This window comes from Carcharhinus amblyrhynchos, chromosome 19, assembly GCF_965287045.1.
Source record: "Carcharhinus amblyrhynchos chromosome 19, sCarAmb.v2.hapA, whole genome shotgun sequence".
Lineage (NCBI taxonomy): Eukaryota > Metazoa > Chordata > Chondrichthyes > Carcharhiniformes > Carcharhinidae > Carcharhinus > Carcharhinus amblyrhynchos.
Genome location: NC_137342.1, coordinates 27,760,937 through 27,786,779, shown reverse-complemented (window position 1 = coordinate 27,786,779; position 25,843 = coordinate 27,760,937). Strand labels below are relative to the sequence as shown.

Genomic DNA, 25,843 nt, shown 5'->3' with positions numbered 1-25,843 from the left:
GAACTCAATATTCAACATTCATTTGATCATTACAGTGATTGCTACAATGTAGGCAACTAATCACACATTCCATTACCATTGATGGATGGCACGGTAACACAGTGGTTAGCACTGCTGCTTCACAGCTCTAAGGTCCTGGGTTCGATTCACTGACTGTGTGGAGTTTGCACATTCTCCTCGTGTCTGCGTGTATTTCCTCCGGGTGCTCCAGTTTCCTCCCACAGTCTAAAGATGTGCGGGTTAGGTTGATTGGCCATGTTAAAATTGCCCTTAGTGTCCTGAAATGCGTAGGTTAGAGGGATTAGTGGGTAAATATGTAGAGATATGGGGTTAGGGCCTGGGTAGAATTGTGGTCGGTGCAGACTCAATGGGCCAAATGGCCTCTTTCTGTACTGTAGGGTTTCTATGATTTCTATGATTGAAATCAAGAGCCTACCAGCATCTAAGTGATTCCGCTCAAAGGCAGAAGCATATTTATATTATCTAATGCATCAGCTAAAGTGAATCCTTTGGAGGATGAGACTGGAGAGTTAATACGGGGGAACACAAAAATGGCAGAGATGTTAAATAAATATTTTGCCTCATGGAGGATGAGACTGGAGAGTTAATACGGGGGAACACAAAAATGGCAGAGGTGTTAAATAAATATTTTGCCTCAGGTTTCATGGTGGGTGGCACTAGTATTATCCCAATAGTACAGGTAATGCAGAGTAAATAGAAAGGGAGGAACTCACTCAGTCATGAGCAGTAAGGAAATAGTACTCAACAAACTATTGGGATTGAAGGCAGACAAGTCCCCAGGGCCCAATGGCCCACACCCGAGGATATTAAAGGAAATGGCAGTGGAGATAGCAAATCCCATTGGTTATAATATTCCAAATTTCTTTTGATGTGGAACGGTTCCAGTGGATTGGAAAAATGCTAATGTAATACTCTTATTCAAAAATGAAGGGAAGCAGAAAGTAGGAAACTATAGACAAGTTAGTTTAATGTCTGTTATTGGGAAGTTGTTAGAATTCATTATTAAGAAAGTAACAACAGGGCATTTGAAAAGTCAAAAATGTAATCCATCAGAGTCAGCATGGTTTTATGAAGGGTAAACTGTGTTTGACTAATTTGCTAGACTTCCTTGAAGACGTAACAAGTCAAGTGGATCCTGTTGATGTAGTATATCTGGACTTCAGGAAACTGTTTGATAAGATGCTGCACAGAAGGTAAGATCAGATGGGGGTAGAGGTAATTTACTAGCTTGGATAGAAGACTGGCTAACTAACAGAAGGCAGAGAATTGGAATAATTTTTTTTCTCTCTGTTTGGCAACATATAACTACTGGGTGACACAGGGTTCAGTCCTCAGGCCCCGACTATTTATAATCTATATTAATGACTTGGGTGCAGGGATAGAAAGTATTATCGCTAACTTTGCAGATGACATGAAAATAGATGCACTAGGTTGCACTGAGGGGGCATGGGATCCAAGGGGACATTGCTTTGTGGACCCAGAACTGGCTTGCCCACAGAAGGCAAAGAGTGGTTATTAATGGGTCATATTCTGCATGGAGGTCGGTCACCAGTGGAGTGCCCTAGGGATCTATTCTGGGACCCTTACTCTTTGTGATTTTTATAAATGACCTGGATGAGGAAGTGGAGGAATGCGTTGGTAAGTTTGCAGATGACACTACAGTACAAGTGTTGTGGATAGTGTGGAGGGATGTCAGAAGTTGCAGCGAGACATTGATTGGATGCAAGACTGGGTAGAAAAGTGGCAGATGGTGTTCAACCCTAGGTAAGTGTGAAGTCATTCATTTTGGCAGGTCAAATAAGATGCAGAATATAATACTAATGGTAAGACTCTTGGCAGTGTGGAAGTTCAGAAGGATCTTGGGGTCTGAGCTCATAGGACGCTCAAAGCAGCTGCTCAGGTTGAAGCTGTGGTTAAGAAGGCGGATGGTGTACTGGCCTTCATCAATCAAGGAATTGAGTTTAGGAGTCGAGAGATAATGTTGCAGCTATATAGGACCCTGGTCAGACCCCACTTGGAGTACTGTGCTCAGTTCTGGTCGACTCATTACAGGAAGGATGTGGAAGCCATAGAAAGGGTGCAGAGGAGATTTACAAGGATGTTGCTTGGATTGGGGAGCATGCCTTATGAGGATAGGTTGAGGGCGCTCGGCCTTTTCTCCTTGAAGAGACGAAGGATGGGGGTGATCTGATAGAAGTGTATAAGATGTTGAGAGGTATTGATTGAGTGGATAGACAGAGGCTTTATCCCAGAGCTGAAATGGTTGCCACAAGAGAACACAGGTTTAAGGTTCTGGGGAGTAGGTACAGAGGAGATGTCAGGGGTAAGTTTTTCACTCAGAGGGTGGTGGGTGTGTGGAATGGGCTGCTGGCAATGGTGGTGGAGGCGGATTCGATAGAGTCTTTAAACAGACTTTTAGATAAATACATGGAACTTAGTAAGATAGAGAACATAAGAACATAAGAAATAGGAGCAGGAGTAGGCCATCTAGCCCCTCGAGCCTGCCCCGCCATTCAATAAGATCATGGCTGATCTGTCATGTCTCAGTTCCACATTCCCGCCCTCTCCCCATAACCCTTAATCCCCTTGCCTATCAAAAACCTATCAACCCGCGTCTTAAAAATATTTAGCGAGGCAGCCTCCACCACTTCAACGGGCAGAGAATTCCAGAGATTCACCACCCTTTGAGTGAAGAAGTTCCTCCTCAATTCCGTTCTAAACCACCCCCCCTTTATCTTGAGGCTGTGCCCTCTAGTCCTACTGTCCTTTCTGAGCGGGAAGAGCCTCTCCACCTCTATCCTATCCATCCCATTCATCATCTTATATGTCTCAATGAGATCTCCCCTCATTCTTCTAAACTCTAACGAGTACAAGCCTAGTTTATTCAGCCTCTCCTCATAGTTCAACCCCCTCAACTCCGGTATCAGCCTAATAAACCTCCTCTGCACTCCCTCCAAGGCCAAAATATCCTTGCGTAAGTGCGGCGACCAAAACTGCACACAGTACTCCAGCTGCGGCCTCACCAATGCCCTATACAGCTGCAGCAAGACCTCCCTACTTTTATATTCAATCCCCCTCGCTATGAAGGCCAGCATCCCATTCGCTTTCCTGACCACCTGCTGCACCTGTAGGCTGGGTTTTTGCGACTCATGCACAAGGACCCCGAGGTCCCTCTGCACCGTCGCCTGCTGCAGTTTTTCGCCACGTAAGTAATAGTCCTTCCTACCATTATTCCTACCAAAGTGGATAACTTCACACTTGCCAACATTAAATTCCATTTGCCAGTTCCTGGCCCATTCGCCCAGCCTATCTAGATCCTTCTGCAGACTCTCCACACCCTCCGCGCAATTTGCCGTTCCACCAATCTTGGTGTCATCAGCAAATTTCGACACCATACACTCGGTTCCCTCCTCCAGATCACCTATATAAATGGTAAATAGCTGAGGCCCCAGCACCGACCCCTGGGGCACTCCACTAGTAACCAACCGCCAATCCGAATAGCACCCATTGACCCCCACTCTCTGCCTCCTATTTGACAACTAATCCTCTATCCACGCTAACACCCTACCCCCAACTCCATGCCCCCTTACCTTCTGTAATAACCTCTTGTGAGGTACCTTGTCAAACGCCTTCTGAAAATCAAGAAACACCACATCCACTGGCTCTCCTCTATCCACCGCCCTAGACACATCCTCATAGAACTCCAGTAAATTTGTCAGACACGACTTCCCCTTAACGAAACTGTGCTGCGTCTGCTCTATCAAACAATTCTCCTCAAGATGCCTCGCTATTTTCTCCTTGATCACGGATTCTAACACTTTACCTACAACAGACGTTAAACTAAGCGGCCTATAATTCCCTGCCTTGAGGGATTATAGGGATTATATGCCTAGAGGGTTATAGGTAAGCCTAGTAATCTCTCAGGTAGGCACATGTTCAGCACAACTTTGTGGGCTGAAGGACCTGTATTTTGTCCTGGTTTTTCTATGTTTCTATGTTTTTATAAATTTACAAATGGAAGTAGGTAGATTAGGTGAGTGCGTCAAAATGGGGCAGATGGAGTTTAACATGGATAAGTATGAGATTAGTTTAGTTCAGTTTATTTACGAGTGTTACAACAGGCTTACATTAACACTGCAACGAAGTTACTGTGAAAATCCCTCAGCTGCCACATCCTATGGTTGCAAAATGGAAAGGCAACTTTTTATCTAAATGGAGAGAGACATCGGGATGCTTCAGTGCAGAGGGATCTGGGTGTCCTTGTACATGAGTTGCAGAAAACTGTTACGCAGGTACAGCAGGTAATAAGGAAATGGAATTTTGGCATTTATTGCTAAAGGGATAGAGTATAGAAGTAAGGAAGTGTTGCTGCAACTATACAAGGCATTAGTGAGACTGTACCTGGAGTACTGTGTACAGTTTTGGTTCTTTTATTTGAGAAATGATGTAGTGGCATGCGAGGCAGTTCAGAGGAGGTCCACTAGGTTGATTCCTGGGATGGGGGGTTTGTCTTATGAAGAGAGATTGAGCAGTTTAGGCCTATACTCTCTAGAGTTTAGGCCTATACTCTCTAGAGTTTGGCCTATACTCTCTAGATCTCTAGAGGAGATCTAATTAAGGTATATAAGATGATAAAAGGTAGTGATAAAAGTCGATGTGGAGCAGATGCTTCCTCTTGTGGGGCAATTTAAAATAAGAAGGTCACAGTTTTAGGATAAGGGGTAGCAGATTTAAAAGAGATGCGGAGAAACTACTTCTCTCAAAGGGTTGTGAATTTATGTAATTCGCTACCCCACAGTACGGTGGATGCTGGGACGTTGAGTAAATTTAAGGAGGAGATAGACGGAGTTTTAATCAGTAATGAGTAAAAGGTTATGGAGAATGGACAGATAAGTGAAGTTGAGGCTGAGATGCGATCAGCCCTGATCGTATTGAATGGTGGAGGAGGCTCAAGGGGCTGAATTGCCTCCTCCTGCTCCCAGTTCTAAGTTCTTATTAACTGCTGGCTATTTCATGCTGATTTACTGCCTTTCTACAGAGGTGACCTGAAGTGTGATGCCTGCCTGGTGCCTCTGACATTAAATGAAACCAAAACTCTAATTTAGTTTGGGCCATCATTGCAAGGCTGTGGGGAAATGACTCTGCCAACTTTGGGCATAAGTTCAATTTCTCATTCTTGGGCACTGATAATTTAAGTCACAGAGCATTGGAGGTGTGAGGGAAGCATGAGATTTCCACTCACGTTCATCATATGTTGCTGTGCTCTCAACAGTTCTAAGTTTGCTGGCTCAAATTTTTCCTAATTGATGGAAGGGCTGGGAATGTCAACCTGTAGGAGTTCAGTAGAGCAAAGTTTGTTGACAGCTTCATAACTGATATTTGCTGAATGCCTCTTTATTGGACATTGTGACACAAAGTGACAGTTCCACACAGGAAGTGGACTCAATCCTCAAATACCTTCACCAGATTTATTTCATAAGTGTTATACATTGTGTAAATCAGAGCAACATTTTACATTCCTTCCAATTTATTATTTTCAGGTGAACTTTAGCCAATAACTCAACTGATCAGGAACAATGTTTTAGCCTTGCACCGAATCTAATTTAAAAAAAATCAGAATAGCTTATTACTGGTAGCATTCCTGGCTCTAAGTCAATAACCCAATATAGGGTTCCTACCTCACTCTGTGTCTCTGGTGATCTGGGACCAGAATTCCAGCTCAGAATTCGGGACTGACAATCAGTGAGATATCTGAGTTTGGTTGGTGTTGGTAATTAATGACATAATTGTTTCCAAAAAAACAAGAAAACCTTTGCAAAAAGGAAAAAACGCCAGTTCAGGGTGTCATGGCAGCATGATGGCACAGTGGTTAGCACTGCTGCCTCATAGTGTCAAGAACCCAGGTTCAATTCCAATCTCGGGTGAATGTCCATGTGGAGTTTGCACATTCTCCCCATATATGCACGGGTTTCCTCTGGATGCTCCGGTTTCCTCCCACAGTCTAAACATGTGCCTCTTATGTTGATTGGCCATGCTAAATTGCCCCTTAATGTCAGGGGGATGAACAGGGTAAATACGTGGGGTTACAGGGATAGGGCCTGGGTGTGATTGTGGTCGGTGCAGGCTTGATGGGCCAAATGGCCTGTTTCTGCACAGTAGGGATTCTATGATTCTATGAGGGTTGGAACTCTGGTTTGCTCCCTCTCTTCACTGAGACATCCATGTTCTCTTGCTGGTCACTCATGTAAAATGCCCCTCTTCCATTCATTGTGGTCGGTGCAGGCTTGATGGGCCAAATGGCCTGTTTCTGCACAGTAGGGATTCTATGATTCTATGAGGGTTGGAACTCTGGTTTGCTCCCTCTCTTCACTGAGACATCCATGTTATCTTGCTGGTCACTCATGTAAAATGCCCCTCTTCCATTCATGTTCAGACATGGAAAGCTAATCAGATGCTGTTTAATGTGAAAACAGATGTTCCAAAGGAAGCAAGTAAATTATTTTGCCACAAAACAAATTAATTGTGCATTTTTTCTTGATTTCTAAATTTCAGCTCAAAAATGTTCCATTCTGCCTCTCTACATACAGATTCTATCAGTTGCACAGAATAAAATTCCCAAATATACAAACGTTCATCTATTTCTTCTGTTGAAGTGAATATGAGACAGAATTACAAATGATCGTATGAATAAATCATTTAAAGGGTGGGATTTTATGGTCTCGCTCTTCCTAAAACCATAAAATCCTACCTCAGGTTCTGCCCCTCGCCCACTCCAATTCCTGTGGCAGGTGAGGGTGGGCGTGGGGTTGGGTGAGGCTGGGAGGAAGGGTGAGGGGTGGTGGGGGGTAAAATTCTGGCCAAAATGTTGAACCATAAAATGAAAATCTCAGCACTTCTGACAGCATCTCTGGAGAGAGAACAGAACCAACGTTTCAAGTCCGAATGATCCTTCGTCAGAGTGGAAAATATTGGTGCTGTTTAAAATTTTCTTTGCTGAACAAATAATCCTTTTATACACACTTAACGCCTAATTAACCAACATCCGATCTGCTGATATGCTGAAGGACTTTCTTACTTGCTTGCACACAAAAGAAGGACTGCATTAGACGCCTGTGGACCATTTGACCTCAGTAACTTCCACAAAAATGTAGTCACAGCTGTGTCTATTCTACAGCACACAGACACACCTTTCTTCAGTTTCTTTTACAATATTGCTGCTTTGTCAATGAAAAGCCCAACACATAATCAGGAAATGGATATTTAACACTGCTGAACGTCGGAATTTATACTCTCAATATTTTGCACTTACCTTCAAATGTGAGGCCCACACGCGGCAAGATCTGCTGATGACTGAAAATTTTCCTGCACTCCAAAAAGATTCCCAGGACCACAAGGTGAAATAGCTTGGCCATTTTGTGAGCAATCAGTATTCTGTCTGATCAGAATAAGCTGCAGAAAAATTGAGAGAACATTATTACAGAGATATTTTTAATATATACCCATTATGTCTTGAGACATCTGGAGAAATGTATTCACTTTAATCCACTAAAAAAAGTTTAAAGTTTATTTATTGGTGTCACAAGTAGGCTTACATTAACACTACTATGAAGTTAATGTGAAAATCCCGTACTTGCCACACTCCGGTGCCTGTTTGGATACATTGAGGGAGAATTTAGCATGGCTAATGCACCTAACCAGCCTGTCTTTTGGACTGTGGGAAGAAACCAGGGCACCCGGAGGAAACCCTCGCAGATACGAGGAGAACATGCAGACTCCACACAGACAGTGATCCAAGCCGGGAATCAAACCTGGGTCCTTAGTGCTGTGAGACAGCAGTACTAACCAATGTCCTATGTCCTACATAAAATTGTTTTCCCTAGGACAAATGGGAGCAAGTTGCTAGCTTGGGATTCAGTTGAGAGAGTTTAAACTTTAATTAATACACTGAGTTTTGTTTTATGTCCTCTGAAGACTTGCCTGTATTTCCATACTTGAATGTGGCTTATTGAAAATCTGTAGGAAAATCAAGTTGGAGCATATTTATCACTGTGATAAATCAGCAAATTTATCACTGTGACTGTCAATTTCCACCTCTGTAACCTAGCCTGACTTTACTCCTGATTCAGCTCATCAGCTGCTGAAACCCTTTCTTACCTCAAAACTCAACTATTCCAATTAGCTGCTTGCTGCTCTTTCACATTCTACCCTCTGTAAACTTAAAACATTCCAAATCCTGCTGGTCATTTCTTCACTCAAGTCCTGTCCCCTTAATCCACCCCTGTCACCACTGATCTCTGGCTCCCAGTCAAGCAATGTTTTTCATTTTAATATTTGCATCCTTGTTTTCAAATTCCTCCATGGCCTTGCCCATCCCTATCTCTGGAATCTCTTTCAGGCCCACAACCCTCCCTACCAGGGATGGGCAACAAATGTTGGTCAGCCAGCGATGCCCATGTCCCACGACTAAATAAAAAAAGATATTTGTTGGCCTCTTTGTATTCTGGCCTTTTGAGCATCTTTAATTTTCGTTTAGTGCTGGTTAGGTGCATTGGCCATGCTAAATTCTCCCTCAGTGTACCCGAACAGGCACTGGAGTGTGGTCACTAAAGGTTTTCACAGTAAATTCATTGGACTGTTCATGTAAGCGGATTTATGGCACTAACAAAATAAACTTAAACTACTGCCACTGTTGATGGCTATGCCTAGAATTGTGTTGGTCCCAAGCTCTTGAATCTCTCCCTACACTTCTCTGCCTCAGTTTTCTCCACTCCTTAAAGCATTCCTTTTTGACCATCTGGCCTAATATCTCCTTAAGTGACTTGGTGTCATATACTTTGTTTTACAATGCTCCTGTGAAGTGCTTTGAAATTTTTTACATTACAACTTACATTAACATATGGTGGGATTTTCCAATCTCCCCAGAGCATGTTTTCCAGTGGTGGAGGATGCTTATTATTGACTGCTGGTGGGATTTTCCGTTCCCGCCAATGCGTCGCTCACCTGTCCAATCAGTGGGGGAACCTGCCATGGTGAAGTCATCTTTGGCAGGATCGCAAGATCCCACCGACTGGAAGGGCTGGAAAATCCCACCCATAATGTAAGTTGATGTTTATTAAATGAATTTAAATAGTGGAAGGGTAATATTTGTGTCATCAGGTTCCATGGTTTACACGGAGATCATCAAATTGGCATCCATTATCCACAGTTGGAACCTATTCCATTCCACACAGCTTCATGAAGCCAAAATTAACATGATCCAAACAAAGCACCTTGATGTCCAATTTAGAAAATTAACTCTTGCCTGTGTTGCTCCATTAGTCTTATACTGAAATGACCATTCCAGCTGTTTGTCATCTTCATTGTACATGGACAGGGCCTACTCCTGGAAAAACCTTTCAGGAATGAACATTGTTTCCAGCGACCACACCAGTGGTTGAATAGTGTGTATGAAAAATGTAAACACTTCCTAGTTTTCTGGCTTTGAGGCATAAATATTTGCCCTTTGAAATGGCATTTAGTGCATATGACCACCACCTGCTTTTAACCATCATCACATTCACGCTAACATTAACTATTTTATAAGTCTTTTATCGATGAACGAGTTTGTTACTTTTGGGCAAACGTTTTTATCTATTACTGGCACACAATATTCTTCTTAATAAATTTATTATGATCTTTATTATTCTTAATAGATGTTACTTATCCGCTTTAAAAATACATGCTGAAGTGTTATTTTTAAAGAGATATTCATGATATAAGTTAATTGGATTGATTTGGATATAAAAGAAAAGCCTTCACATATATTAGAAAGAAATATGAAGAAATAATTTTGAGTAATAGTATGTAGGAAGCTGCCTGAATACAAGAAGGATTGAAAAGATCCTGGTTAATCACAACTGGGTGCTTTGATCACGGAGCATTGAGTTCGCAATGAAGACAACATATGGCCAACAGATTTAAAAGCTGCCATTGTTTTTCAAAATCCTGATTTACAACTCAATATCCTGTCACATCCATCTATTGAACATGAAAAATATGCAAGAGAATGTTTTAGAAACATTAACGTTGGAGTGCAAAACCTTCAATCAATATTAAACCCACAAATCATCATGGAATTCTTTTGTGCTGCCCGACAATTGCCACATTCACTTTCTAGTCTTTTACCCCCAGGATATTCTCTCTGCTTATTGCAAAGGACAACATTGAGATTGGATTGTCAGTTGATTTCTCAGATCCATACTGGATCTGCGTTTACATCAAGGAGGCAAATATACATTTATATTATCTTGTTAAGATAGATTTGGGTAGCACAGGGCCAACTCTAAGGCACTGACCTTCCAATGGGCAGTTGTGTTCACAGGTGGTACAGGTCACAGGGAGTCATCCTGATTCTGTAATTCATGTTTCCCACGGGCTCACTAATATTGCACACTCCGTCATGCCCCAAGCGTTAAAAAATACCAACATAACTTTGCCGACACGAGTGTTTTATTTCTGTTGGGAAAACTAGGGACGACAAAGGCCTAAAGTGAAGGGCATCACCAAAGCAGAAAGAGAAGGGCACAAGAGACATAGAGATAAGGAGGTAGCAAACTTGTCATATTAATGTCATGTCAATTTGTGACATTGCTAAAGTATAACAGATGGCCGGGAATGTGTTCCAAGGCTGTGCTATTATCTTGCAGCTGGGATTGTGTTACAATGTTTATGAAAACTCATCTGAATCCCAAGAGTACGTTTGAACTTAAACGTATCTGTAGATTTTTCACACACGCACACATTTTCTTTACATCTGCCGAGGTGAAACCACGATAGGTGTCAGGATTTCCCAAGCACCTGCCTGGTTGGCAATATTTGATTTAAGTGTAAGAGTACACTGCTTTTCTTGTACTAGTGGGTTAATGAACAGTTATTACCTGGGTGGTTCTAAACTCAGAAATATTCCAATGTCAATCTGTACTGAATCTGTGAATCTCAGTTGGCATGGCAGTGGAAGTGCTACAATTGATCTCACTATCCTTCAACCAAGCAGATCTGGCTGATTTATGCTCATAATTTCACTCCAGTGATAACATGGTAGAATATTGTGTGGTTTATTGAAAAAGAAAGTGTGATATCTTTTCACATGGGAGGAACAGGGTGAATTATGCTACGTTATCTGGTCTGATCCTTGTGTATAAAGTCAGGAGCCCTGCAGAATGAAAATAGCACGTGTTTCAAGGAGGGAAATGTTTAATGTTCTCCTGTGGAGGTTCTCCCGCTCAGCAGAAGTAACTTTTAACAGAAACAGTGGAAGACGGAAACACAATGGCTGCGATTCTCCCAACGCACTAGCCTAATTTTTTAGTGTGGCGGGCCAGGAGATTCTTGCATTGGCTGATTTGCGAGATTCGTGTGAGCGTACGCACCCTGCTAGCATCTCCCCGCTAGCAGTGTCTACTCTGTGCCGGAAATCAGCGGGTAGGTGCAAAGACCATTTACATGGTCATTTTAATATAATTTAATATGATTAGCAGGCCTGGGACTGAAATCTCCAGGCCCACTTTGTTTTATTTTCAGCAGGGCTTACAATAGCTCCCCACCTTTGGGGAGCTAGCTACGCAACACTGCTAGAGTGAAGGGGGCCAATCGGGACCCTCAGAGGATCGAGTGCTGGGGGAGTACCTGTGGGCATTGGCACCCTGGCAGTGCCAGCCTATGCCCCCTGACACTGCCCAACAGGCAAAGAGCCCACGTCTAGGGGATACCTTGGCACAGTGCATCGGGCATGGGACAGTGACAAGGGGGCAGGGTAAATGAGTGCAGGGCCTAGGCGGTGATCAGAAGGGGCAAGGGGTCCCACTGCCACTCTACAGTCGGGATTGGTGAGGGAAGCAGGGAGGCTAGCGATCGGTTGGGCTGGCCTGGGGGTGGGGAGGAGGGGGATGGGGGGGCGGAGTCAGCCAGGGGGTGACATTCAGCCTGCTAGGGGAGTCAGCACTGCATGGGAGATTACTGCTGGGGGGGAGTGGGGGGTGGTTTGGAGGGGGGTGCTGGAGATCACCGGGGAGGGGTTGGAGCAATGATCAGACCGCGGGGTAACGGAGAGCTGGCATTGCAGGGGTCGCAGGGCTGGCCAGCAAGTGGGAGGCCATCAGTATGGATCACCGACCTCAGCACTGACAGATCAGCGCATGCAAAGTGGCCCACTGAGTCTGCTGGTTTCAGCCTCTCCAGTGGGAATATACCCCACCCATTGAAACCTAATGATATTCACACTGGTGGCAATTGCAATGCACAGAGTGTGGAAGATTCTTCTCTGAACTCCCATTGAAAAAACCAACATGAATTATTCCAGTTTTCATGTGAACTCAACACTTTTTTCGGGATAATTCCACCCAGCATCTCGATAATTACCGCAAGTGCATGCTGTGATTTGATTTACTGGTGGAAGGAGGATTGGAGGTTGGAGAGGTAATCTTACTGGAAGCCAAGCTGATCTTTCAAGTTTTGAACCTTCCACCATCCATTCCCTTAATTTCCCTAAGACACCGTTTTATCTGACAACTTAAGAACTGAGAAATCTCAATGTTCTACTGTGGTAGCTATCATAAATGACAGGCGGTTTAGCCCTCAGGCTCATAGCTATCTGTCTGTCTGTAGACACTCAGTTACCTGTGATACTGGGTTGCACAGTAAGAAGTCTGACAACACCAGGTTTTAGTCCAACCGATTTATTTGATAGTAAACTCACAAGCTTTCGACGTTCCCCTCTTCGTCAGGGGAATGAAGAGTTCTGGCCTCAGACAGAGCATATAAAGCACAGACAGTTTACAGATTACTGATTAGAATGCGAATCTTTACACCTAAACTGCTATTCAAGTCTTAAAGTGGCCAACAATGTGAGTGGAAGGAGCACTGGGCACAGGTTAAAGAGATGTGTATTGTCTCCAGACAGTACAGTAAGTGAGGTTTTACAAACCCAGGCGAGTCATGGTGATTACAGATAGTGCGACATGAACCCAAGATCCCTGTTGAGACCGTCCTCAAGTGTACGGAACTTGGCTAAACCTGGTGTTGTCAGGCTTCTTACTGTGTTTAACCCAGTCCAATGCCGGCATCTCCACATCATGAACACTGGGTTGCTACAGAACTGTTAACAATCACCCGCAGAACTTCCAGATCTCCCCCCAATTCTCGATTATGTTGTTAGTGAAACAATTAATCAGCAGTGCTCTCCAATGTCTCATTTAGCCAACTTGCATTGGAAGATTATTTTCTTATATAAGTCACAGACCACAATGTATATGGCATGTTTTCGTAGGAGTTATACCAGATCAACCTTTCTGTTCTAGTCGATGGCAGTAATGGTGATAATCAAATTATTGATTGTTGTTCCAAAGAGTACCAGAAGAGTGCCAACCACTCGTCTAAATAATACACCTAGTTTTATTTGATTTGATTTGATTTATTATTGTCACGTGTGTTAGTATGCAGTGAAAAGTATTGTTTCTTTTACATTACACAGACCGTACAGAGAAGGAAATGAGACTGCAGAATGTAGTGTTACAGTCACAGTTAGGGTGTAGAGAAAAATCAACTTAATGCAAGGCAGGTCCATTCAAAAGTCTGATGGCAGCAGGAAAGAAGCTGTTCTTGAGTCAGTTGGTACGTGACCTCAAGCTTTTGTACCTTTTTCCCAATGAATGAAGGTGGAAGAGAGAATATTTGGGGTGCGTGGCTCCTAGATTATGCTGGCTGCTTTGCCAAGGCAGCAGGAACAGTGAGAAGTGCAGACAGAGTCAATGGATGGGAGGCTGGTTTGTGTGATGGATTGGGCTATGTTCACAACATGTATGTATGTGTGTGTGCATGCGCGCATGTATTTGTGTTTGTATGCATGCGTCTGTGTGTATGCATGTGTGTGTAGTCCCTTATATAATTTTGTTACACATGATAGTATTTTGTTGAACAAACTTTGGAGTTTTCTTAACCTTTGTCCTTTTCTCACTGCTTAATGCTATGGTAATTGTCAAGGTCAAATTAGAGTTTACTCGACGAAAAGTATCCATATAGAAAGATTGCTGTGTTTTGCATTCTTATCCACAGGCTATTGATGCATACTATTCTGTTTAGTTCTGTGACCATTTAGTAACTGAACATATATCACTTATATCACCCATGTTAAAATGGACAGAATTACTTTTTTGCATAGTCAGAAAATTATCAGGCTAGTCATTTTTATATCATAATCAAAAGAATCAAAAGAACTAGGAGCAGGAGTAGGCACTTTAGCCCCTCGACCTGCTCCATCATTTAATAAAATTATGGATTATCTTAGCTCAGCCTCAACTCTGCTTTCCTGACCATTTACCATAGTCTTTTGAACTCTTACTAATTAAAAATCTGTCCACCTCTTCCTTAAATTTACTCAAAGTCCCGGCATCCACCATACTCTGGAGCAATGAATTCCACAGACTCACAACCCTTTGAGAGAAGCAATTTTTCCTCATCTGTTTTAAATCTGCCAACCCTTATCCCAACACTATGACCTCTTGTTCTACATTAGGGGTAAGTTTTTCACTCAGAGGGTGGTGGGTGAGTGGAATCAGCTGCCATCAGTGGTGGTAGAGGCGAACTCGCTGGGGTCTTTTAAGAGACTTCTGGATGAGTACATGGAATTTAATGGGATTAAGGGTTATAGATAGGTAGGTAAGGATATGATCAGCGCAACTTGTGGGCCGTAGGGCCTGTTTGTGCTGTAGTGTTCTATTACCTTACAAGAGAAAACATTGTTCTTATATGACGGCTTCAGAATTGAACTTACCTTCGCCATCTTGGCACATGGAATTTAAACTAAATGAAATATTATTTTGTACAAGCAAATTTAATGTATTTAATGAAGTGTATTCTATTCTGAATGTTTCATATTTGACAAATATGAAACATTCAGAATAGAATACACTTCATTGCACAGTATGACATTTCCATTGGAAATCAGTACAGAGGTATATCTGACTTAAATATATTGTTGGACATGCATATTTTACAACAGAAATCATCTCTGTACCGGAATTACATCAACTAAGCTCATGACTAATAATTTGACGCCTTTCTAACATGTTATGTTCAACATCATATGCTACATTGTTATATAAATAAAGACAGAGTCCATAGATATAAGACAACCATTTTTGAAGCTCTTCAATAAACCAACCTTAATTTAGTCTGCCAAGCTCGGGCTCAAATGTAACTTAGGCTGAAAATATAAACATGACCAAGAACGTAAGGTATAAATCAAAGAAGTGGACAATGTTTAATATGATTTGACAGTATTAATAGTCACATTAAATTCCACTTATCACCTTTCTTAACTCAATCTGATATACCAACATCTAGTTCTTATATCCATTGAACAGGGTAAAGTGCTAAAGCAATGTAGAACCACAGAACTGTTCAATGCAAAATGTGGTCATATGGCCCCTCAAGCCTGCATCAACAATCCCACCCAGGCACTATCCCCTTAACCCCATGTAGTTACCCTGCTAATCACCCTGACACTAAGGGGCAATTTAGCATGGCTAATCCACCTAACCTGCACATCTTTGAACTGTGAGATGAAATAGGAGCATCTGGAAGAAATCCATGCAGACACAGGGAGAATAGGCAAACTCTGCACGTATTATTTATTGCACTGCATAGTAATTTTAAAATATGAACCAGCATAAAAAGGAAATCTTCTGAGAAAGACAATCAGAAAACACTTGAGTAAAGTTTGCATTTGTCATGCATTTTACAAAAGTTGTCGGAGACATTCTAGCAGGAGGCAGTGCAGGCAAGAACAATAAAGCTGATCCCCAGTGTCAGCAATAGACTGAATAGGTTTGCTCCAGCATCTGAAAGGGGATCTTATATTGGTATAGGAGTTTGTTATGGCCATTGAAAACATTAACCCGACTATCCTCATCTGTAATTATCTTGTAATCTTGTGAAGAATTGAACAATCCTCTTGCTCAGATGTATGTATTAAATGTGGATAATTTCTCCTTGACACCCCATTATATTTGCTTGTAAAAATAAATCCATGCACAAGTGGCAGCAGAACATCCTTCACTATCTGTAAGAGCACCTTGGGAGAGCAGAAGAAATATGACACTACAGGAAGGGCATTTTCTACATAAAATATCATAGGTTAGAAACCATTGCATATTGAGAAGCTGAAAGGACATTAAAAAGAGTCAAGAGCTATTTCGATATAGGAGTCCATTGAAGGACTGAGTTGATAGTAGGTTGTTGCTTAATCTCAGATTTTTTATTCTTCACTATCGTGACTTCTGATATCATCTGAGAATAAACTGCACCCTCACCCTGCTAGTTGCTGCATAATATTCGGTAAGGTAATCATGTATTTTGATAATTAATTTGGTAACCCACAACAGCACATACAATTAAGTTTTGTAATTGGCTTTCATAGAATCATAGAATCTCTACAGTGCAGAATGAGGCTATTCGGCTCTTTGAGCTGCACTGGCAACAATCCCACTCAGCCCTATCCCTGTAACCCCATGCATTTACCCTGTTTCCCCCTGACTCCAGGGGGCAATTTAGCATGTCCAATCAACCTAACCTACACATCTTTGGACATTAAGGGGCAATCTACCATGGCCAATCCACCTTTACCTGCATATCTTTGGACCATGGGAGGGAACTGAAGCATCCAGAGGAAACCACCACGAACATAAGGAGAATGTGCAAACTCCATACAGTCACCCCAGGCTGGAATTGAACCCGGGTCCCTGGTGCTGTGAGGCAGCAGTGCTAACCTCTGTGCCACCTTTCCTTTCATCTAAATGTGATTTTGTTAAAACTAAGTAGCACATTTATGGAATGTCTTAGACTGCTATTTGATTACATTTAGAAAAATGTCTAGATTGCTTGTGAAATTTTCCAAACTGTTTTGGTATTCTGTGCAGCTACCCATGGATATAAAAACTGATTTAGATTGATCTGAACTATTTGAAAAATGGCATGCGGCAAATTTAACCCTTAGCCCACAGGAACCTCCAGGGAAATGTGTGTCTTCTGGCAAACACATATCGCTGGAAACAACAAGATTGGCAAAATACATGTTTTCGATAGATAAAACGCTACTCTACTTCACTAACTGACCGATCTCCCATATTGTTGAGATGCAAGAATATGAAAATAATACATGTACTTTACTATATCCATGTTATATGAATCTTATATTGTGCATCCATTTTGCATCTATCCACACCGTCCCTTCCCCACCAAGTTAAACCTTGTCAAGGTCTCCCGACTAGTTCTAAGCATCCCCCCATTACTTTTTTAAGTACAGCTTCTCTGGGACAGGGCTCCTGCTGCCTTGGCCTCAATGTTACTAACCCACCAATTAGTCAACATCCCATTCTGCCACCATAGTGGCTGACATATTAATGGCTCCCTCTTCACAAGTACCGTCACCTCCTTGTCAAAACATACATCATCATCATCACTCTTCCTCATAAAACCCATCCTTTGTCCTTGTAAACTGCTGCCCCATCTCCAGCAGCTCCTTCTTTTACAACTCTATCCTTCTCTATGCACAGTATGCTTTGTCTGTATAGCGTGCAAGAAACAATACTTTTCACTGTATGCTAATACATGACAATAATAAATCCATTCAAATCTACGTACATCATTCCTGCAACTTCGCATTTTGAATTTATCCAATCAAATTTCTGTCCTTGATAGAGGACTAAAATGGCTTTAACCAAAGTCACAAATGACATCACCTGGTGGCACAGTGGTTAGCACTAGGTTCAATTCCAGCCTTGGGTGACTGTGCGGAGTTCTCCCCGTGTCTGCGTGGGTTTCCTCCTGCTGCTCCGGTTTCCTCCCATATTCCAAAGATGTGCAGGTTAGGTGGATTAGCCATGCTAAATTTCCCCTTGGTGTCAGGAAGATTAGTAGGATAAATACGTGCGGTTACAGGGTTAAGGCCAGGATGGGATTGCTGTCAGTGCAGGCTCGATGGGCCGAATGGGCCCCTTCCACATAGCAGGGACTCTATGAAGCATGAAAACACTATGGGTCTACCTGGATTACTGCTCATAAGAGCCACTGCAGTCTCAATGCGCTGAATGGCTTCATTCTGAACCTTATTATTCTAAGGTCATACAAAATTAAAAGCATTTATCCACTTTATGGTTGAAAGATACTAAAAGGCCAGAAATGGGGTTTGTTTTACTGGAACTTTTTATTGAGTCTCCATTCACCTCACTCGAGGCCACTGACCTGAGGCTGGGGTGCGATCCCCGATGCTCTAAGTTGTCACATTCTCAGTTCATAGTCAGCAGAAGGCTACCATAGTTTGGTATGACTCCTGCTCTGACAAAGACCGCAAGAAACTACAAAGGGTTGTGGACGTAGTCCAGTCCATCACACAACCAGCCTCCCAATGACTCTGCCTACACTTCCCACTGCCTCGGAAAAGCAACCAACATGCACCCAGACATATTCTCTTCCACCTTCTTCTGTTGAGAAAACGTACAATAGTGTGAGATGACAAATTAACCTACTTAAGAACAGCTTCTTCCCTGCTGCCAGCAGGCTTTTGAATGGACCTACCTTGTATTAAGTTGATCTTTCTCTCCATCCTAGCTATGACTGTAACATTATATTCTGCACTCTCCCTTATGTACTCTATGAATGGTATGTTTTGTCTGTATTATGCACAAGAAACAAAACTATTCACTGTATCCCAATACATGTGACAATAATAAATCAAATCAAACCTGGCTGGACCCCGAATGAAAAAATATGAACTTTTCAGCGATGCTGGGAGCAGTCCAACAATATTTCCTGACTCTTCACTTAAAAGTAAAATTTTACTTCTTAGTCACAAGTAAGTCTCATATTAACACTGCAATGAAGTTACTGTGCAATTCCCCACAGTCCGTTGCCTGTTTGGATCAATGCACTTCTTTCAGAATGTGGGAGGAAACTGGAGCACCGGAGGAAACCCACTCAGACATGGGGAGAACATGCAAACTCCACTTATTCAATGACTCAAGTCAGGAATCAAACCCAAATCCCTGGTGCTGTGAAGCAGCAGTGCTAACCACTGTGCTGCCATGCCACCCTCACTTGGTGCTCAAACAGTTTTTGCAAGGCATTGATACAATGGACAAAAATGCCCTTGCATTTTATTCTAAAATACACACTCGTTCATCACCTCAGACAGGCAGGATGCTGGAACATATGGCCCACAGAATATTATGCAGCATTCTCTAAGAGAATATTCCCCGTATTACAATTGCGCCACTGACCTGATATCATTACCTCAAATGTCACTAATTCCTCTCTTATTTAAACCACTCCCAGTCTGTGCTCACCATCTAACAATTTAAGGAAAAATGAACAGAAGACTGCATACCATACAAGCCAATAGCTGCCAAGAGCATAATTCATAAGAGCAATAATTTAATCTCCTTGATGTTTAAAAAAGCTTTGTCATCCTATTTGTGACATCACTAAATTGAATTAGAACTGTTGTATCTCGCCACCAACTATAGTTATAACACATAATTCCATATACAAATGTCTCCTATTATTTATATAGGAAATACACACCACATCAAATTGGTGATGCCAATTAGCACAATTAAACAGAAGTAAAATGGTTCAAGTATGTACATATTGTAATATCTTATTGCAAAAGCATTAATTAATCTCTCCTTATCAATATTTTAAAACATAAAATTAGAGAAAGACAAAATAGGGAATCTTTTTCTAAGACCCATATCGTTTGGAAGTAAAAACATGATTTTATGATACAAAAACAAATCAAAATTGACAGTCTTTTGGTTATGTGTGCCCATCTGACCGTTCCCATGCAAAGCCAAATGAAGCTGATACAGGATTCCGAATGGTGACATTCTCTGCCATTCAGCACTGCCAATTCTTAGAGATTGCAAGATGACAAAATGACACCGCCGCAGATTACTATAATGTGCATGTGCACAAAAAAGTACACTGTGCTGTGCAGAGGCTGGTAATATCTGTGAAGCACTATCCAGGTTCTGGAACATTTCAGTGATCAAACATCCTCATCTGAAGAATTAGTTACAAAATTCTAATCCATTTCAGCAACCTGTTCTGAACATTACATGAATCAGATTCATTATATGCGCATTGTCATAGAACTTGTAATCTCATGCCAATTCTCTATGGCAGAAATGCAAGCAGTCACAAAGAATACTGATCTGAACCACTCTCCAAATAATGAGTTAAAAAGTAAAAGCACTAATGATAGTTACGTATGAACTATTATTAAGGTTTCATACTGAAATCCTTATTTAATAGTACTAAATAGTCAAACTTGTGTTTGCAAATTTTCTTAGCTGGAACACATCAAATGACACATGCTTTTTTTTCTGCACACCCATTTCTAAATCATGAAACAATGCAGAATCAGTACCTACCTACAATCAGTTAGAGGAGTACTCTGCAGCAAACTGTTTTGAATGGCCGAGGACTGGTTGATTTGCAGTGAATCAGTTCAACGCTAAACAATTGGCCGTGACAGGATTTGTTTAACACCTCGTTGGGAAGCTCATTGTCTTCTTACTCCCCGCCAATATAAAGGGTTTTTCTCAAACTGTTCCTTAAGATCCCTGTGACAGCTGAAACATACGCTCGTGCTCCTCACTGTCAGAGCAAATAACAAGGCAGCAGTCAAGGCGCTGTCTGATTGGGGAGGGACCCAAAGCAAACTGTAGGTCTCCAATTACACTGAGATCTGCTCAACTGGCCCGTTCGCAAAGCCTGCAGCTAACCCCACACGGGATTGCATGATTAGCAAAACCTGATGTCAATAATCGTCAGATGGTATCCTCAATGCTGAAATATACTGTTAGAAATTATAACAGGATACACTGTGCGTATGTCTCTGAACGTATAGTAAGCAGTGATTATTCTTATTCTATACTCCTATTCACCCTTTCCTTCATAGAGATACAAAGCCTGACATGTGAACAGTAGAGAGAGCACTGTCTCGGGTAAACACCAGCTCCTTTAAGGCAAGGGAAAGATATGTGATTAAAAGAATTAAAGTTCACATTTCAACAGTTACACTAACTAGTTATGTACTATTAGTACTACTATAGCCTACAGTCAACGGTGCACAACATACAACTTACAGGTAACACATTTTCGGGGTGGCATGGTGGCACAGTAGTTAGGACTGCTGCTTCACAGCTCCAGGAACCTGGGGTTAATTCCTGGTTTGGGTCACAGTCTGTGCAGAGTCTGCACGTTCTCCCCATGTCTGTTGGGTTCCCTCAACAGGACGCTTTGGTTTTCTCGCACAGTCCAAAGATGTGCAGGTTAGGTGCATTGGCCGTGTTAAATTGCCCCTTAATGTGCTGGGATGCGTAGGTTAGTGCAATTAGTGAGGTAAATGTGTGGGGTTACAGGAAATAGGCCTGGGTGGGATTGTTGTCATGCAGACTCGATGGGCAGAATGGCCTCCTTCTGCACTGTCAGGATTCTATGATAAATTCATCTCCGGGTGCAGAATCTGCCCTGCAGACCAGAATAAAACATGTTCATGTTTCTTCTAAAAGATACACAGAGAGCTCTGTGACCAGCAGCCTGAAGGAAGAAGGCAGCTTGGTAACACCAGGTGGAATGTTGTTCAGGTGCTGGGGATCTCACCGGCTGGCTGGAGAGCTGGTGAGAGATGCACAAGGCCTCTTTTTTTCAGATTGCTCTTAACCATGAGTGAGGCAAGAGGCAGTCCTTCTCTTGGAATGCCCCCCTCCCCCGTGCACCCCTGGAGATGACGTTTCACCTACCCAGAGCTGCCGGCGGTTCCTGTGCTCAGCAATGCCACTGGGGAGGCTGCCACTGCTACCAGGACATCACCAATGACAATGAGGATCAGCAGCAAGGGCAGCGGGGTGAACCCCAGCCCCCCTATTCCCAGTCCCTCAATCAGGCACCAGTCCCCTCATTCCCAATATCCAGTCCCTCGATCAGGCACCAGCCAACAACACCTAGAGGTGACAAGCCGGCCACGCAGCTGCATGGTGACAGTCCATTTGGGTTAATCCTAGCAGTGTCAGGCTATAGCCCTTAAGTGGCCATTACTGGCCCTTCAAGGGCCTCAGTCGGAGACAGGTGGGAAAGTTGAGCATGGGCCTTCCTACCCAGAACTTAATTCTGATGGAGACGGGAAGATGTTGGGATTCAGGTGCACCACAATTCCACTCTTCCCAGTCTCCACACTGAACACCAGAGAGTGCAGAATATTCTTCCCACCTTCACAGTCTAACATACTCTGCATCAGCAAATCCTTTATACTGAACTGTAAGATATGAAGGCTACAGACAGCATGACCTTCCTGTCTCTTTAAAGAGGTCTCCTGTAACTGTGTGTGGGAGATTCTGGACAAACTTAACTCTGGATGTGCTGACTTAGACAGGCAAGTCCTTTAAGATGAATAAAACTCCCAATTTGTATTTGACAGTCTGGGTCTGGATCAGCCCAGATCCGCTGAAGATCTATGCAAGTCTCTGCTTCTCACTGGCAACATGTCATAATCCATAAAGAACAGGCATCATGACCCTCATCTACAAGTGAAAAGAGGAGAGGGAGGAAATCAAAAACTGGAGAGCCATGTCACTGCTTAACGTGGATTACAAAATTCCTTGCAAGGTCATCGCCAATCTAGGGAAATCTGCTTTGAAGTTGACGATCAACCCAGTGTTGTGCCCAGTGGGAAGCTCTCTGACAACCCTGTGTTGTTCAGGGATACAATTTCTCAGCTGTAGAGAGAGGAGTGTGGACACCAGCTTGATTAGTTTAGACCAGGAGAAGGCCTTACAAATTGCACATCTGCACAATGAAGGTGTTCTCTAAACTGGGGTTTCCAGAGGAAATTCACAGTTGGATTCAACTGCTCTTCACGCACATCAATAGCACAGATTCAATCAATGGGTGGAGATCAAAAAGTTTTCCAATCAAATCTGACGTCAGGCAGGGCTATTCTCTCTTCCCTGTCTAGTTTGTGTTTTGTCAAACTTTTTGCCAAGTCCGTCAGGAACAATGTGGACATAAGACAATCCCAGACAGTGGAGGCATGCAGCTCAAAATCTCCACGTACCTAGACAACATCACTGTCTTCTGCTCAAATCTATTGTCAGTGCGCAGACTGACTAGCATCTATAACCAGTTTGAACTGGCCTTGGGAGCCAAAAAGCAAACACTGGCAAGAGCGAGGTCATGTTGTTTGGCGTTTTGATCCTTCACTGTCAGGTCAGACTGCCTGAAGGTGCTTAGAAATTGGTTCAGGGGGTTGGGGTTTAATGACCCTAACAAGACTCATGAGGTTGGATTCTTGGAGTCTGAGCTCCCTGATTGAGATCATGATTGCCTGTCCAATCAAGGAGTCTCACCTGTATAAATATATTGAGGAGTATCAGAGCTACTGATGCTCTGGATTCTGACTTTGTACCTGAAGCACTCTTAAGAGCGGAGATAAGTTTGTAAATAAAGGAAATCTGGTGAAGGGCCATCGGCCTCTGAGGAGCTATTTCATGGGACTTGTGCCAAAAGCTAGAGGAGTTGGCAGCAATGTGGCTGACTCTCAACTGCCCTTGGGCAACCAGGAATGGGTAATAAATGCTGGCAGGTAGGTGACACCATGTCCCACAAGTGAATAAAAAAAATGGTGCACCAAAAGTTTGGAATGTGGAAGCATTGTCCCAGCTCCACTGCATAAAGAACCTAGACACCAGGTGTGAGATGCTCTCAATGTTGTATGTGGTATATTAGTTTCACTTTTGCTTTGGCAGAGCACACATTAGGAGCTGTGTGTGTGTGCTCTGCTCAAAGCAAAAGTGAAACTAGGACTGGTTCACATGACACATTTCCTTTAGTGATTCATGCTGATATTCCTTGAAGGTATTTTACAACATAAACATAGGCAAACCTGTGGTCCACATGCAGCTTACAGTGAGAACTGATCAAGGTTAGCCACTCCATTAACAATACCGTTTACCAGATACATGTCTGACATTATCAGTGCTGTTACGTGTTATCCTGCAACATACTACTAGCCCATTATAATCTTAGATCTCTTTCACACTTAATTATGCATACATATGAGATACACATTACAAGTGCAAATTACAGTTTGGTGAACTGCACATTAAGTCAATGATACATCCAAAGGGCTTCCTCACAAATAGTGGCACAACTTGGCTGCATAATACATAGACTGGCTACTTCAAGGGACATGTTCATTATTATGTATGTGGTATTTCAACTGACAATGGTGGCAATACTATCAGTCCACTTAAAAGACAAGGTTGTCCTTACTACAACAACAGTAAGAAGTCTCACAACACCAGGTTAAAGTCCAACAGGACTTTAACCTGATGTTGTGAGACTTCTTACTGTGCTTAGCCCAGTCCAACATCTCCACATCCTTACTACAACAAGACAGATATGACTATCTTACGGTGCAAGCTCTGTTCATGTCTGCTGGTTGGACATTGCTGTCACTTTCCGACAATTTGTAGTGGGAAACAGCAGTCTGTTTGGAAAGCAAGGCCACTTGACACTATCCTGCGCCCTGATATCTGCAAGCACCCACACTTCTGTACAAATCCCAGAGAATGCTGTTAGTGAACTTGAATACAGGGTGAGTCACAACCTATAGACGAGTCACAGGCTACAGGCGAGTCACAAACTATAGGTAAGTCACAGGCTGTAGGCGTGGCAAGATAATCGAAGAAGAGTAGAAAGATGTTGTTAACAAACCAAAGAGGCACTGGATTTTGAGAAGAGCATCACTGCCATCTTAGCAAGTGACTGCATTGTCCTGTCCTTGGTCAAGATTATGAAGCTGGCTGGACTGAACCAGTCACTTATTTCATGCACTAGCAGGCAGCACTGATATTATTGATAATCCCTGTTTGAAACTTAAAGGAGGAAGAACCAAAAATGTTGCAAAATCAGGCATTGGATGCAATAAGTTGACATGTGGTTCAATGCTGATGTCAAGTTTATGGAGACAGCTACTCACATCATTGTCAGGTAGGTGTGACAGGTCTGCATATGGATTTGACAGCATCATGGCAACAATTCAGCTTTGGCATTTAATGATTTCCTTTAATCTAGGACTGAATAATTTGAAAAGATAAGATGATTATGTTGCTTTGAAATAACCCTCAGCATATAGATAACAATGGGGCATGACCAGGGGCACTGGATTTGATAGTTTCCAGTTCGATACTACATGACCCACCATGAAATGTTACAGAGAGAGGCACTTTACAAAGTTGTCTTAATTAAGAACCTTTTAGTCCCTATAAGGTTCTATAAACAATTTGTTAATGGGAAGATTTTTTGTGACAATTGTTGTGATTCTGCCTTTTGCCACATTACATAAATACTTCCTCACCATCCAATGTGATAAACAAAGGAAAATTCCTAAGTTATCAGTCAAATGATGACTTACCAAGTGGCTTCTTTTTGAGGCCTGCTCAGAATGGCTGGCAGTAACATTGGGCAGTAACACACCCCTAAACATTACAAGACTTGGAGTTTGCTGAAGACCTCATTAGCAGAATGGTGCTAGAATTAGGTTCCAAATTAGGATGAACACAAATCAGATAGGCAGCAGCGTAAGAGTTTACAACAGGTCGCGGTGAATATTAAAGTTCCCGCTCTCCACACACTAGAATCTCAAGTTAGGTATTGGCAATCTGACTAATCACTCTCTAAGGAAGTTATATTCCCATCGTGCGACATGATTTATATACGAAGATGT

General features: G+C 42.5%; 1 protein-coding gene across 5 annotated transcripts in view; it reads right to left on the bottom strand.

Annotated features, from left to right (window-relative positions):
- Positions 1–25,843, bottom strand: part of sema3c (sema domain, immunoglobulin domain (Ig), short basic domain, secreted, (semaphorin) 3C) — a 280,857-nt gene that overhangs the window by 116,559 nt on the left and 138,455 nt on the right. For 4 of the 5 annotated variants that reach the window (XM_080207415.1, XM_080207412.1, XM_080207414.1 and 1 more), the window contains one exon: positions 7,331–7,470. In XM_080207415.1, coding sequence (XP_080063541.1) covers positions 7,331–7,433 — 103 coding nt within the window. In that variant the 5' untranslated portion in view covers positions 7,434–7,470. Of the gene's footprint in view, positions 1–7,330; positions 7,471–20,486; positions 20,677–25,843 lie in introns of those variants that run through there. The other variant, XM_080207413.1, reaches the window with a different exon arrangement.